This window comes from Podarcis pityusensis (assembly GCF_964106645.2).
Source record: "Podarcis pityusensis genome assembly, chromosome: 10".
Lineage (NCBI taxonomy): Eukaryota > Metazoa > Chordata > Lepidosauria > Squamata > Lacertidae > Podarcis > Podarcis pityusensis.
Genome location: NC_138035.1, coordinates 13,034,605 through 13,048,990, shown reverse-complemented (window position 1 = coordinate 13,048,990; position 14,386 = coordinate 13,034,605). Strand labels below are relative to the sequence as shown.

The 14,386-nt window shown below is 45.2% G+C and overlaps 1 protein-coding gene across 10 annotated transcripts in view; it reads left to right on the top strand.

Moving 5' to 3' along the window:
* The window catches only part of ABCC9 (ATP binding cassette subfamily C member 9), an 86,078-nt gene that overhangs the window by 51,654 nt on the left and 20,038 nt on the right, over positions 1-14,386 (top strand). For 5 of the 10 annotated variants that reach the window (XM_081022623.1, XM_081022626.1, XM_081022619.1 and 2 more), the window contains 6 exons: positions 584-680; positions 1,840-2,084; positions 3,736-3,884; positions 4,382-4,451; positions 5,350-5,507; positions 6,200-6,292. In XM_081022623.1, coding sequence (XP_080878749.1) covers positions 584-680; positions 1,840-2,084; positions 3,736-3,884; positions 4,382-4,451; positions 5,350-5,507; positions 6,200-6,292 — 812 coding nt within the window. Of the gene's footprint in view, positions 1-583; positions 681-1,836; positions 2,085-3,735; positions 3,885-4,381; positions 4,452-5,349; positions 5,508-6,199; positions 6,293-14,386 lie in introns of all 10 variants that reach the window. The other 5 variants (XM_081022621.1, XM_081022620.1, XM_081022618.1 and 2 more) reach the window with 1 other exon arrangement.

Here is a 14,386-nt window from a genome sequence, read left to right as displayed (position 1 = left end):
GAATGTCACTTCAGGAATTCGTCAACAGATGATCGGTTGATGTGTTTTGTCCATTCTTGGCTACCACATTTCACAAAGGATTGGAGTCTACAGAAAACCAGTCTAAAATGCACTTAGCACCAGAGTTAGCTGCTAGCTGCACACCAGATAGTCAGAATACACAGCATTCCTCGTTCCATTATGGAAATGTTATTTATTCGCTCCAATTTTTGGAGAACAACTACCCCTCACCGCTGTCCATTCTGTTCTCTATTGTTCTGGCCAGGGTTGGCCCACCCGAAAGGCAAGGTGAGAAGTCCACCTCAGGTGGCAGATCCACAGGGGCAGCAGATCCAGCCTCCAAGTAAGAGGGTTTGACTAGATGATCCTTGGAGTCCCTTCCAACCCTTCAGTTCTATGGTTATCCCATTTCAAGGGGACATTCTAACCAGCCAAAAGCACTTAAAAGCACCAGGGGCAGTGAGCCTAGTCTGGTGAGGTTAGAAAGGCCTGGAAAGTTGTATTTGGCTCCCAAACCTGAAGCTTCCTACGTCTCACCTAAGTAGTCCTTGCAGAAGTTTCATTTTTGAAACCTTGGTTGTAGGATATGGAAGCTGACCAGACCACCCTGGAAAGGAAGACTCTCCGAAGAGCTATGTACCCAAGAGAATCGAAAGCTCAGCTGGAAGATGAAGATGAAGGTAATGAAATACCCTATATTGACTGATTGATTGATCCTTTGCTTAAAGAGGGAGAGAGAGAGAAGAATTCAATGAATTAATTCAATGAATAATTTTTGTCTCCATGTTTGCATTTCCTTAAATTAACACATGGAGTTGAGCATTATCCACATAATTTATCAGTTAGTTTGTTTAGAAAAGCATTTCTGGCTTTGCTATTCCAGACTATGCCTTCACCATATTTAGATGTTTCAGTGTATCTGAAGAAGTGTGCATGCACACAAAAGCTCATACCAATAACAAACTTAGTTGGTCTCTAAGGTGCTACTGGAAAGAATTTTTTTATTTTGTTTCGACTACAGCAGACCAACACGGCTACCTACCTGTAACTATATTTAGAGGGACGTTATAGCAATATATCAGTAGAACAGCTTCTCTGTATATATGGTGCTTGAGCAGTAAAATATTTTTATACTGCTCTTTGCATTCCGAACCAAGGGCAAAGTTCATTCTGAATTCCTTAAGTAAGATACCTGATGGTCATGATCAAGTGAAAACAACATATTTGTTGTCTGGTTTTGGCACATTTTTGACAGATATGTGAGATTTTTGGCTGCCCAAAAGCTGAGAAATTTAAAATTGAGTGAACTGCAAAATTTTAGTTGGATGATTGAAATGTATTAATTCCGTTAACCTTATGTATTCTCATATTCTTTTCTTCTTTTAACCTTTTGTACATTACTATTTCTGGTATATTTTAATGTAAAGATATATTTTGGTTGATGCTGGGATGGTTGAAACAACAGCAATAAAGAATATGATTAATATAAATCTGTTATTTTCACACACACACACATATAACTTCATGAAAATACGTTTTTAATTATGCATTTGTTCACAAAATACATATTTAAATACTTATTTCATCTCGGTGTCTTTGTTTCTAAATTTATTCTACCCTAAAATGTGTAATTTATTTATTTATTACACATTTTGGGTACTTTTCCCAGTCATAAAATTCAGGGAAGTGCAAAATCTGAAGAGCAGTCACAATCTCATCCATGTATTTAGTCCAGGAGGTGTGAATCAGGTCTGTTCACATACAATGTGGACCACCCCTGCTTGCAGCCGAGACACACACGCCAGATGAACTGACTAAGTTAAATTTGTGACCTAGCAGAGGAAGAGGAGGAGGAGGAAGACGATGACAACATGTCAACCGTCATGAGACTTCGGACAAACTTGCCCTGGAAAACCTGCTGGCAGTACCTCACCTCGGGAGGGTTTCTCTTACTCTCCCTGATGATCTTCTCAAAATTGCTGAAGCATTCGGTCATCGTTGCAATTGATTACTGGCTGGCACAGTGGACATCGATGACTAACAACGGCAAGGCATTGTGTTCCACAGAGGAGCCGGCCAGAAAGGTAGGCCGACATGCAGAGGTTAAAGCGGTTTAGGGTTGATAAACAGGTTTATGGTTTGATAAACAGATAAACAACCTGCAGGGTGGTCCAACGCATGGCCTGAAGGCTGGGTAAGGAGGCCCTTGGCTTTGGGAAGGGGGCATGAGGCCCTGATAGGGTCCAAGAATCCCCCACCCTTCTTCAACCAGCCTAGTTAGTGCTTTCCCAAATTTGGAAGGAGGCATACCCTCCAAAATTCCTGAGATGAAAATAGGGACATTTCTCACTCCCCCCCAATTGGCACCCCGTTTTTGTCCCTCTCCCCACCCGTAGAGCATTTTCTCCACCTATGGGCACAGCACACACGCCCTCCACCGTCTTGAGAAAACCCCATAATCCCCATTTTATTTTATTTTTGTCCTTTGTAGATTTACAAAAAGATAAACACATACCAATAAATACATTTTAGAAAGGGGGCAAGATTAGACATGGATGCACAAAGCATTTTGTGGAGAAGGAGTATGTTTGATGAGAGGTTACAGCCTATGGAGAGTCCTGAGGGCGAGATAGAAAAACACAGTGCTACATTCAGCCCCTAGAACTAAGGCTCCCCATCCCTGGAGCAAATGAGACACTTGGGGCTCACTGATTGACTGGTATGTCAGTCCTGTTTTGTGCCCTTGTATTACCCCACTGCTTAGAGACATTCCTTCTAAGGTAATTTCAGCAGTAATATTGTGATCTAGTTTTGTATCTCAGCCGAATTCCCACAGGCGCACACAGGAGACCAGAAAACTTCGTTCTTTCCCCCAAAGTGCTATAAAAACATTCAGTTAATTTGAATAGGAAGTGCACAGAGTCCTAAAACAGAAGTCTTTGGAACTATGACCCACCAGCTGGACTGCACCGCAAAACTAAGCATGTCTTTGAGGGTGCTTCATAATCAAAGGAAAATTAAGTTGTTTCCCAGTAGGGGCTGAAGGCTCTGTCAGTGTTGATTCTCTTTGTTTCTCATTTTTCCAGTCTTAACTTCATGTCTCTGCATTTTGCACATTATTATTTTTAAACAAACTTTCCTGAAAATTCATGAGGATTTTAGGGCAAATTTATAATTATAATGTCATTGTATTATTTTAATTATAAAACATGTTTATATGCAGTTTTGAATAATGTGCACATTTTTGCAAGCAATTTCCCCCTAATTTATGCTTTTTTTGCAAATTGTGTTTGACTGATGTACTACATCGAAAAATTCAGACCGTTGTGAATTTCAAAATTTCAGTTGACATATTGTTTTGGAAAGTGTGCATTTGATAGATTCCGCCTTCAGTGCATACCAAATTGCATGCTCTACTTCAATGCATACCCTACTTCTCAGGATGAGAAATCTGTCTTCTTCCAGTGTGGTGTAGTGGTTAAGAGCAGTAGACTCGTAATCTGGTGAACCGGGTTCGCGTCTCCGCTCCTCCACATGCAGCTGCTGGGTGACCTTGGGCCAGTCACACTTCTTTGAAGTCTCTCAGCCCCACTCACCTCACAGAGTGTTTGTTGTGGGGGAGGAAGGGAAAGGAGAATGTTAACCGCTTTGAGACTCCTTCGGGTAGTGATAAAGCGGGATATCAAATCCAAACTCTTCTTCTTCTTCTTCTTCTTCCTGCCCTTGTTTTAATAGACTTGTTACGTGGCTGTGTTCAGCATCCTTAGTGGCGCAGGGATTGTCCTTTGCCTGGTCACTTCTTTGACTGTTGAATGGATGGGCCTGACAGCAGCTAAGAACCTTCACCACGATCTCCTCAACAAGATCATCCTTGGACCAATCAGGTGCAGTGAAAATGAAACGAGTCACCTTTAGGACCCATAGGCAGATAACATAGGGCTTGTGTGAGGCTTGTGATCAAGTTGCTAAAGAGGTGAGGCTTTTCAGCAACTCCTCACAAAAAGGTGTTTGCTCAGATTGAAGAGCTGCGCCTGGAGCAGTAATTTTATAGAGCCAGGCAGGCTCCTATTGGCTCCTCAAGTCACCTGGTCTGGCTGGGCTGATGGGCTGCAGTACCCACTCTCGCCATTACGTAGGTGGCATTGCAACTCAGTGGAGATCTGGCCCTAAGCACCCTCAGCCTCAAAGCTGCCATGATGGTATTTGGGTCAAGGTGCCTTGAGTTCTGTTGCCAGAGAGCAGCTTGGATCACCTAGTACTTTATGTGGGATTAATTCAGGAAGCAGAAGAATATAAGCACTGATCTCTTCTTCTTCTTCTTCTTCTTCTTCTTCTTCTTCTTCTTCCTCCTCCTCGTTTATATATTTTTGCCATCTGATAGATTCTTTGACACAACACCCTTGGGGCTGATTCTCAACCGCTTTTCTGCCGACACAAATATCATTGATCAGGTAAGCTCATTGATCTCATCAGGTGGTCCAGAGCCTTTATTCCCCCACCCCCACAGGCCAAAATATGTGGGACGAGAGACAACTGGCATTTGTCAAAAGTTCAGAGGGGACCGTTGCAGCAAACCCCTTCCAAGTCCATTCACAGGTCTGGGTTTAGACCTCATCTGCAAGCTATCAAAGTGGGGCTCAGCTGATGGGCAGTGACAGCAAGCACCCACGGCTGTGCAAGGTATTTCCTGATGAGGGAACTTCTCACTGCAGCTATTACCTGTGGGACTTGCTGCCAGAGAAATAGGGGGTGAAAACAGGAGGATAGTGAAAATGGAAGTGCATGCACAAACAGTAAGATAGTTTTCTCATAGAATCATAGAGTTGGAAGGTACCCTGAGGACCACCTAGTTCAGCCTTTCTCAACCTGTGGGTCCCCAGATGTTGTTGGACTATGACTCCCATAATCCCTGAGTTCTGGCCTTGCTAGCTAAGGGTGATGGGAGTTGTAGTTCAACAACATCTGGGGACCCACAGGTTGAGAAAGGCTGACCTAGTTCAACTCCCTGCAATGCAAGAATATGCATCTGTCTTTTATCAGGATCCAAGCCTACAGCCTTGGCGTTTGTCAGTACCACACTCTAACCAAGTGTGCTATCCAGTCTTTTGTCCCCAAATCTGAAGACGCCAGAAGTTAGCTAATGAGGTCTGTGTCTGGCCAGTGTTAGAAGAGCGTAGTGAAATCTTGCAGCTGTATTTTATGCTGCCTTGGGAGGCATAAAGGAAGCATTGGTACGGTCAAAAGAGATGAAGAAGCAGGCCACCTCAAGTTCTATGAAGGAAGAATGCTATAAATAAAACAGTGAATAAATTGTTGTGGATAAACGCTTGCAAATTATCTTTGGTGCAGCACATCCCCCCGACTTTGGAGTCCCTCTCGCGGTCCACGTTGCTCTGCCTGTCTGCCATCGGAATAATTTCGTATGCCACGCCGTGGTTCGTGGTCGCTCTCGTGCCCCTGGGGATAGCCTTCTATTTCATCCAGAAATACTTCAGAGTTGCATCCAAGTAAGTTTAAAACAAAAACAAGCAACCACCCCAAATATAGCCTAAGTCCATAGCTATTGATGTTTTCCATTATAATTCCGATGCTTGTAGCTGCCGCCAATTAAGCAAAAGCAAGTTTTAAATCAATGGTGGAAAACCAGAGGACCAAGGACTGAATGTGGCCCTCTGGACCTCTCTACCCAGCCATCAGGATCCTGCCCAGCCCACCACACCCCCCCTTTCTGGCCACATAATTCACTGACCCTGCTCTATGTGACCCTCTAGTGCAGCGGTTCTCAACCTGTGGGTCCCCAGATGTTGTTGGACTACAACTCCCATCATCCCTGAGCTCTGGCCTTGCTAGCTAGGGAAGATGGGAGTTGTAGTCCAACAACATCTGGGGACCCACAGGTTGAGAAAGTCTAGTGACTTTACCCGGTTGGTAGGTGTCCTTTAATGGAAGCATCTCTCTTTCCTGAATGGGGAGTGGCCTGTGTCTGGCCACACCCATTTTTTGGGCATATGCACCCTTGGTTTGTCCCCCCTGGGAGGTTGCCCAGGACAAATTGTGGCCCTCAGGTTGAAACAGGGTTCCTGCTTTAAAAGAGTGAGGTTGTTTGCCATTTGCTGCCGCTCTTTCGTTTTGTGTTTCCCGTTTCAATTTCCATAATCTGTTCTTCGCTATTTACGTACCTTCCTTCGACTGGTGACAGGGACCTTCAGGAACTTGATGACAGCACGCAGCTGCCTCTCCTCTGCCACTTTTCAGAGACGGCGGAAGGCCTCACTACCATCAGAGCATTCAGGTTTGTAAACAAGGACTTCCCTTTATAGTAGGTGCTGGTTAAAGGGACCCTGGGAAGCTCGGTTGGTTCAGCTGCCAACTGGCTGTTTGCAGGCCAAGCTCCTGCCAAGTGAGAGGCGAAGGCAATCCGTAGACAGAAGCCAGAGCAGAACCCCCTGTCTGCTTAATGTAGCCAACATGGCAGCCTGCAGGTGTTGCTGGACTACAACTCCCATCAGCCTCAGCCAGGATGCTCAGTGGGCAGGAACGATGGGACTCATAGCCTTATCATTTCTGGAGGGCAGCATGTTGGCTTCCCCTGGTCATTGGCAGAGGAAGAGGAGTATGGGGGGAGCTCACTGCCCCCGGCAGCGCGATCCCGGTGGGGTGCCATCGTGGCTGCCACCCCACCTGCACTGGGCACCCCGCCCCTGCAGGCAGCATGCCACGCCCCCCAGAAAACGCGCCACACCCCTGAGGGCTGCAAGCCACGCCCCGGAACGTGCGCCAGCCCTGCCCCGCCTGCTCTCCACACCCCAGTGATGGAGCATGAAGCTCTACCCCTTTCCCTGGTTCAGACAAAGGTTTGGTCAAACTTATAAACTGCCAAATTTTGGGGGATGTGTGTGCAAACTGTGTGTGTACCCCCCTTTTTTGCAGAATGCAAATTTTTTACTTTCCCCCTCTCAACAGTAGACCTAAAAATCTAGCAAAGTGGTTTGCCATGTGGCAAAGTGGTCTGGTGTTCCTGCAATGCCAGTGCAAAGTTTCATTGGATATCATAAATAGTTATGGATAGGGATAGATGAATCTGCCCATTTTGATTTCTCCTATTTTCAATGTCTGTATCGCAACAGATTTCTTTTTTTACAGCACATTTCTCCTTATACACACATTATGTTAGAATTCCTGCTCCATGATTGCAGTCATGGGATTGTTGTCTATCACATGATAGTGTATGTTTTGACTCCACAGAGTGGGAAGTGAAGGAGACAGGATGTTTGTGTTACTGTGTTCTGCGAAGTGGGACTATTGTCCTTTGTTCTTTTTCTCTTTGCTGTCTGATGCTAGAGAGACAGGGAGCCATGTTGCAGTGCTCCGTGTGTGTTTATATGTAAATAAAGTAGATTAGCCAAAATGCTGAGTTGCTGAGGTCTGTCATGCAAACTGTGCAGACTCTGCAGATCCCTACGTGTGCTGATGTCTGTTGGCATCGGTCGCTGTGATGTTCGGGCAGAAGAAAGCTTTTGAAGCTCCTGAACGATCGACCAGGAGGGAGGGAACATGCCAGTTGGGCATGTGTCTCTGCCAGGGTCCTACTTGAGTGTAGGAGGAGCTCCTGAAACATTATATATAAACAATTTGGAGTGTATGGGGTGTTAGGGGAGGGCTATTAGCTCTGGTAGGGGGCACATCATGCTCCTTCTGAGGTCCCCACCCTGCACTCACCTCTCACCTGGGGCTCCTATAAGTTGTCAGCATGTAGTATGTGGCAGCGGCCACACCCCGGGAAACGCCTTTGACTGGCTGGCTAAGCCAGGTGAGCAGACAAGACCAACGGTGGGTCCAGTGGTCAAGAAGGCAGTTTCTGCATATGGTGTAGAGCAGCGGTTCTCAACCTGTGGGTCCCCAGATGTTGTTGGACTACAACTCCCATCATCCCTGAGCTCTGGCCTTGCTAGCTAGGGGTGATGGGAGTTGTAGTTCAACAACATCTGGGGACCCACAGGTTGAGAATAATAATAATAATAATAATAATAATAATAATAATAAATTTTATTTATATTCCCACCCTCCCCAGCCGAAGCTGGGCTCAGGGTGGCTAACAACAATCAAAATAATCCAGCATTCTAAAAACATTCATTATAAAATTAATTAAAATCAAATTGATGGCAACCATTAAGCAAAATTCTGTGCAGATTGCCAGAGGAGGGGGTCAGGCTGTGCCCTGACCAAAGGCCTGGTGGAACAGCTCTGTCTTGCAGGCCCTGCGGAAAGATGGCAGGTCCCGCAGGGCCCTAGTCTCTTGTGACAGAGCGTTCCACCAGATTGGAGCCGCGGCTGAGAAAGCCCTGGCTCTAGTTGAGGCCAGCCTAACCTCTCTGTGGCCTGGGATCTTCAGGGTGTTTTTATTTGCAGGCCGTAAATTTCTCTGTGGGACATACCAGGAGAGGTGGTCCTGTAGGTAGTGTAGAGGGAAGTGAGGGGCAGATGGAGCTCATCAACCTGGGAAGGTAGGCTATCTAGGAGGTCCTAAACCTCTGCTGCCTTGCGAGTTAAGCCTGAGAGGAAGTGATCTACTCTACCAACAAGCAGTTACTAAAAGAGAAGGAATCGGTGAGGAGGAAGAACAGGTTGCCTTTCTGTCTATCCACACCTACACTGGTTCAGGTAACAGTGCAAGCATTGTTGCTTTGCTCTCAACAATATATGCATTTTTATACTTATGTCTAGGTGGAGAAGTAAAGGTAAAGGGACCCCTGACCATTAGGTCCAGTCGTGGCCGACTCTGGGGTTGCGGCGCTCATCTCATTTTATTGGCCAAGGGAGCCGGCGTACAGCTTCTGGGTCATGTGGCCAGCATGACTAAGCCGCTTCTGCCGAACCAGAGCAGCGCATGGAAATGCCGTTTACCTTCTCGCCAGAGCAGTACCTATTTATCTACTTGCACTTGGACGTGCTTTCGAACTGCTAGGTTGGCGGGAGCAGGGACCGAGCAACGGGAGCTCACCTCATGGTGGGGATTCGAACCGGGTATTCTGGATGGAGAACTGAGTTGCATTTTTTTTTATTTTTTTTTGAAAGCATGTGTTTTGATGGATTAGCCACGTTTTGGTTTCGGGAAATGTGAATTAAGGAGTTTTGCATTAAAATGCAGATCAAACAAATCTCTGCTCCATCCTTATCTATGGAATTCCTCTCATCCTGACCAATATTTTTAGATGGTGTGTGGCAACCTAGATTTTGAACTGCAAACTTAAAAAAAAAAATCCTCTGTCTTGGGTCCGTCTCACCTTAATTTCCTAAGATCATTCCATTCCACCCATGCTTTCTTCCAGCAGCTAACCAATTTTCTTCCATCCCAGAACCAAAGTGTCTCCCCCCCCAGATAAGCCTGATAGTTGCCTCCCTTTGTTCTGAGTTCATTATGTACCCCCTCAAGCAGTCATGAGCTCCCTGGACTACTTAACCGCAACGTTGTACAGGCCAAGTAGACTGGGATTTGGGTGACCTTTTTGTTCGTCATCTGAACAGGATAAAAAGTTAAAGAATGTGCAGAAGAAGGAGCTGGAGGCAGATGAAAAGATGCAGATTGAGTGTGTCAGAGTTTCCATTGTGTGTGTGGTGGTGGGGGGGAGGGGAGGGAAGGGAAGGGAAGGGGATTGTGGCTGCCAAAGAGAAGCTCTCCAAAGCGGGAGACAGACAATAGCTTTTCGGAGAGAGAAAAAGTAGTTCGCTCATAGTGACTTTGCTGCTTTCGTTGTAGGCATACCGCCCTTTTATCCCACTGCCGAAACAGAATCGGCAAGATCTTTCTTTCTTACTCTTTGTATTTTTGAGTCTTCATTTTTCTGAACTGTTCTGTGAGTCTCAGAGGAAGCAGGGCACATACATTTAATAACTGGGCAATTACTTTCTTACCCACTTCCCAGCACTTCAAAGTTTTGCAGACTTGCCAACATTTGTTCACACATCACAGGATTCATTCTGTACAGGGCTGGGGAATGTTTTGCAGCCTGGGGTCCACATTTCCTTCTGTATATCATGCCACATCACAACGTCATTACATCATCACAACTATGTTGGGCACGCACAGTGCATAGCTGTCAACCTTCCCTTTTTTTGCTGGAAATTCCTTTATTCCAGCGCCGTTTCCCGATGCTTCCCACTGCTATCCTGGATTTTTAGATATCCCGTAGACTGTCCCCGGGACAGGTGAGGCTGTTGTTGTTGTTGTTTAGTCATTTAGTCGTGTCCGACTCTTTGTGACCCCATGGACCAGAGCACGTCAGGCACTCCTGTCTTCCACTGCCTCCCGCAGTTTGGTCAAACTCATGTTTGTAGCTTCGAGAACACTGTCCAACCATCTCGTCCTCTGTCGTCCCCTTCTCCTTGTGCCCTCCATCTTTCCCAACATCTAGGTCTTTTCCAGGGAGTCTTCTCTTCTCATGAGGTGGTCAGAGTATTAGAGCCTCAGCTTCAGGATCTGTCCTTCCAGTGAACACTCAGGGCTGATTTCCTTCAGAATGGAGAGGTTTGATCTTCTTGCAGTCCATGGGACTCTCAAGAGTCTCCTCCAGCACCATAATTCAAAAGCATCAATTCTTCGGCGATCAGCCTTCTTTATGAAATATTGAAATACTGCCCCTCATATTGAAATACGATGATACGATACGATACGATACGATACGATACGATACGATACGATACGATACGATACGATACGATATCTTTATTGTCATTGCCCCTTGCAGAACAATGAAATTGAAAACTACATAAAACTACATAAAACTACCACAAAACTACATAAAAACTACATACTGCCCCTCAATGAAGCCAAACTTAGATTCCCAAAATGTTTAGCCGTATGCATCCCCCTGCATCCCCCCAGAAAAAAGCACTGATTGTGAGTCACATAAGTCCCTCTACATTTCCCCCCTATCCAAAACAACAACTGAGATGCCTTATACCAGCCTTTCTCAACCTTGGGTGCCCAGCTGTTCTTGGACCACAACTCCCATAATTTCTGACCACTGGCCAAGCTGGCTAGGACTGATGGAAGTTGTAGTCCGACAGCATCTAGGAATTACACTCTTATTGATAACGAAGACCAGGGCAGGTTTGTCAATTCAATAGTCACCCTGGCAGGAAAAACAAAATAAGTGCTTCCAGGTACATATGTTGCTGTCTCTTACAACCTCTTGAGATCTGAAGCTCTGTTTCTGCAATGGCCAAATGGCCAATCCCTTATCCAGATACCCCAGAGATAAACCTGCAGGAATATGCAGACCAAGGCTTTCTAAGACCCAGTACAGCTTTGCCACCTTAAACCAGTATCTACAGTGGTACCTCGGGTTAAGTACTTAATTCGTTCTGGAGGTCCGTTCTTAACCTGAAACTGTTCTTAACCTGAAGCACCACTTTAGCTAATGGGGCCTGCCGCTGCGCCGCTGCTGCATGATTTCTGTTCTCATCCTGAAGCAAAGTTCTTAACCCGAGGTACTATTTCTGGGTTAGTGGAGTCTGTAACTAATAATAATAATAATAATAATAATAATAATAATAATAATATATTATTTATACCCCGCCCATCTTGCTCGGCTTCCCCAGCCACTCTGGGTGGCTTCCAACCAAATATTAAAATACAGTAATACATCAAACATTAAAAGCTTCCCTAGACAGGGCTGCCTTCAGATGTCTTCTAGAAGCGCATGTAACCTGAAGCGTATGTAACCAGAGGTACCACTGTACTGGCAATCATTCAAATCATTTCAGTGCTGTGTATCCAGGGATTTTACGATGTGTTGGATAGGCTTCATGTCAATACGTATGCCGTTCATCAATTACCCAAGATGCATCTCATTACCACGCCTTTTGTTGAGTATTCCTATATTCTGCATGGCTTTTCTGTGCTCCAGTTTTCTTATTTTGTCATTGGGTGCTTTGTTTTTTTGTTGCATTGTGCAAATGTAAATTGTGCTTATTTTCATAGTGGCATTTTTGTAACCCACCTTGGCACCAATCAAGGCTTACTCAAACAGAGCAAAGCTTCCCCTTTCTGTATCCTAAACTGGATCAATTGCTATTGTTAATCAGGCTATTCGTTTGGTAAAAACCGTTCTTGGCTCCCAAGTTTGCAAAAAGCAAAATGGAATTAAACAAAAATGCACCACAAGCGCTGCATTCTTGCAATTTATAATAAACCAGCAAAGAGCAATTCATCTGTTTTGACCAGAGCAGAAGTACAACAGTAACGTTTATACAATACAGTCAGCCTCCTGCCAATATTTACAATTTCTTCTAAACATCACTGTAGCAGAGTTGCTGCACTCCAAGCTGAAGCAATACTGGGTTTCTTCCCTTCCCCCTAATGGAGAAATGTATGTATCATGATGAAATGTCTCTGAGCTAGTTTTTGGGAGGGAGGGAGACTTGGTAGTTATGTAAACACCTGGCTCGAGTTAAAAGATGGCCAGCCAGCACACAGAGCCCAAAAAGAGCATCAAAAGCATGTCATTGGCTTTACAGCATCACTTACTAAATGTTGACCAAAGCATAAAACCCAATCTCCTCCCATCTTCTGGGATGATGGCATTTTGTGATTGGTCTGTCGTGAATTCTTTGTGACGCTTTAGCAGAAATGATCAGCGTTCCAGGTTCTTCAGTGCAGTATATTTATTGTGAGCTATATATACAAATATCTACAGGCTATAATACACAAGCAGTTCATAGTCAAACAGAGTACCTGGCTGCACCTTAAGGCAAATAGGAAGACCTCAAACTCTCTCTCTGACCACACTCCTCTACACCACCACACTTACTGCTGGACAGGTTTCCCTTTTAAACCGATGGCAGCCAATCAACTGTCAGTACAACACTGCTGAGTACTTCTATAGAAGTACATCAGAAGTTGCATCAGCTAGCAAACTCAAGCCTGCAGACTTACTATCTCACACAGCATTCTGTGAATCCCGACATGGTCTTCATCAGATAGCCAGTACATTGGACGGGATAAGGACAAGGGAGGATGTATAAATGGAGGGGTGTTTTCTGGGTTCTTCTCCTCCCACTCATGGGATTTCATATTATCAGTACCTGCCAGATAGGTCAGAGAGGACAAGCTGATGCACTGGTTTCTGAAGGGCTGTTCTCCTGTATGAACTTGTCATAGAACCGTAGAATTGTAGAGTTGGAAGCGACCAGGAGGACCATCTATTCCAACCCCCGGCCATCCAGGAATGCTATAGCGACTGAGCAGTCTGTTCCCTAAAGCAGGGACAGAATGACTGGCCTCCTTACATGGCTGCTCTGTGAATCCCATCTTCCCTGACTTCTAGATGTACCAATAACATCTGAAAGTTCACAGATGTTCCCCATCCCTGACTTTGATCTTTAACCGGGGACCTGCTTTGGGTGACACTGGGAATAAGTTGGGCTTTGGGCCTATTGTGCGGTGGCTCCTTGCCTCTGAAAAACCCTCCCCAAAGAGATCAATGATGCCTGTGCTTCTGGATTAGGCATCAGGCAAAGATTCTCCCCACACTTTTACTTGACTGATTCCAGTTAGTTCAGTGGTTCTCAAAGGGTGTGATGTGCCACAGTGGTGTGGCAGGAGAGAATGGCAAGTGTGGTGGGAATGATTCATGTTCTTATGTAGCTGCTTTGTTTTATACTTCCTGGATGTCCCACGGTTATACAGTCATACCTCGGGTTACAGATGCTTCAGGTTGCGTGTTTTCGGGTTGCACACCGCGCCGAACCCAGAAGTATTGGAACGGGTTACTTCCGGGTTTCGGCACTCGCACATACACAAAAGCACTAAATCACACTTTGCACAGAAGCGCCGAATTGCGACCCGCACATGTGCACACGCTGCACTGCGGATTGCAAACGCTGTGGGTTGTGAACGTGCCTCCCGCACGGATCACGTTCGCAAGCCGAGTGTCCACTGTATTATAAAGTACCGTATTTTTTGCTCTATAACACGCACCCGACCATAACATGCACGTAGTTTTTAGAGGAGGAAAATCTGTAGGCATGCCACCCATAGGCATTCCCTCCATAACACACACAGACATTTCCCCTTACTTTCTAGGAGGAAAAAAGTGAATGTTATGGTGCAAAAAATACGGTAGTTGTGTTCTATGTTACAAATCAAGCACTGCTAAGATTTGTTTCTTTTTGTTTTCCATTGTATTTCTTATCAAGAAAAAAACTGGAGTGGCATGAGCAAATTTTTATTCCAAAAGTGTGGCCCAGAGAAAAAAGTTTGCGAACTACTGAGTTAATGCATGACGCATAGGAAGCAGTCTAATATGTGCATAGTGTTGAGATTTCCATTCCACCTTAAGGAGCAGACGTGTGGAACTGTTGCGTGTCACATGTCTGTTTATAT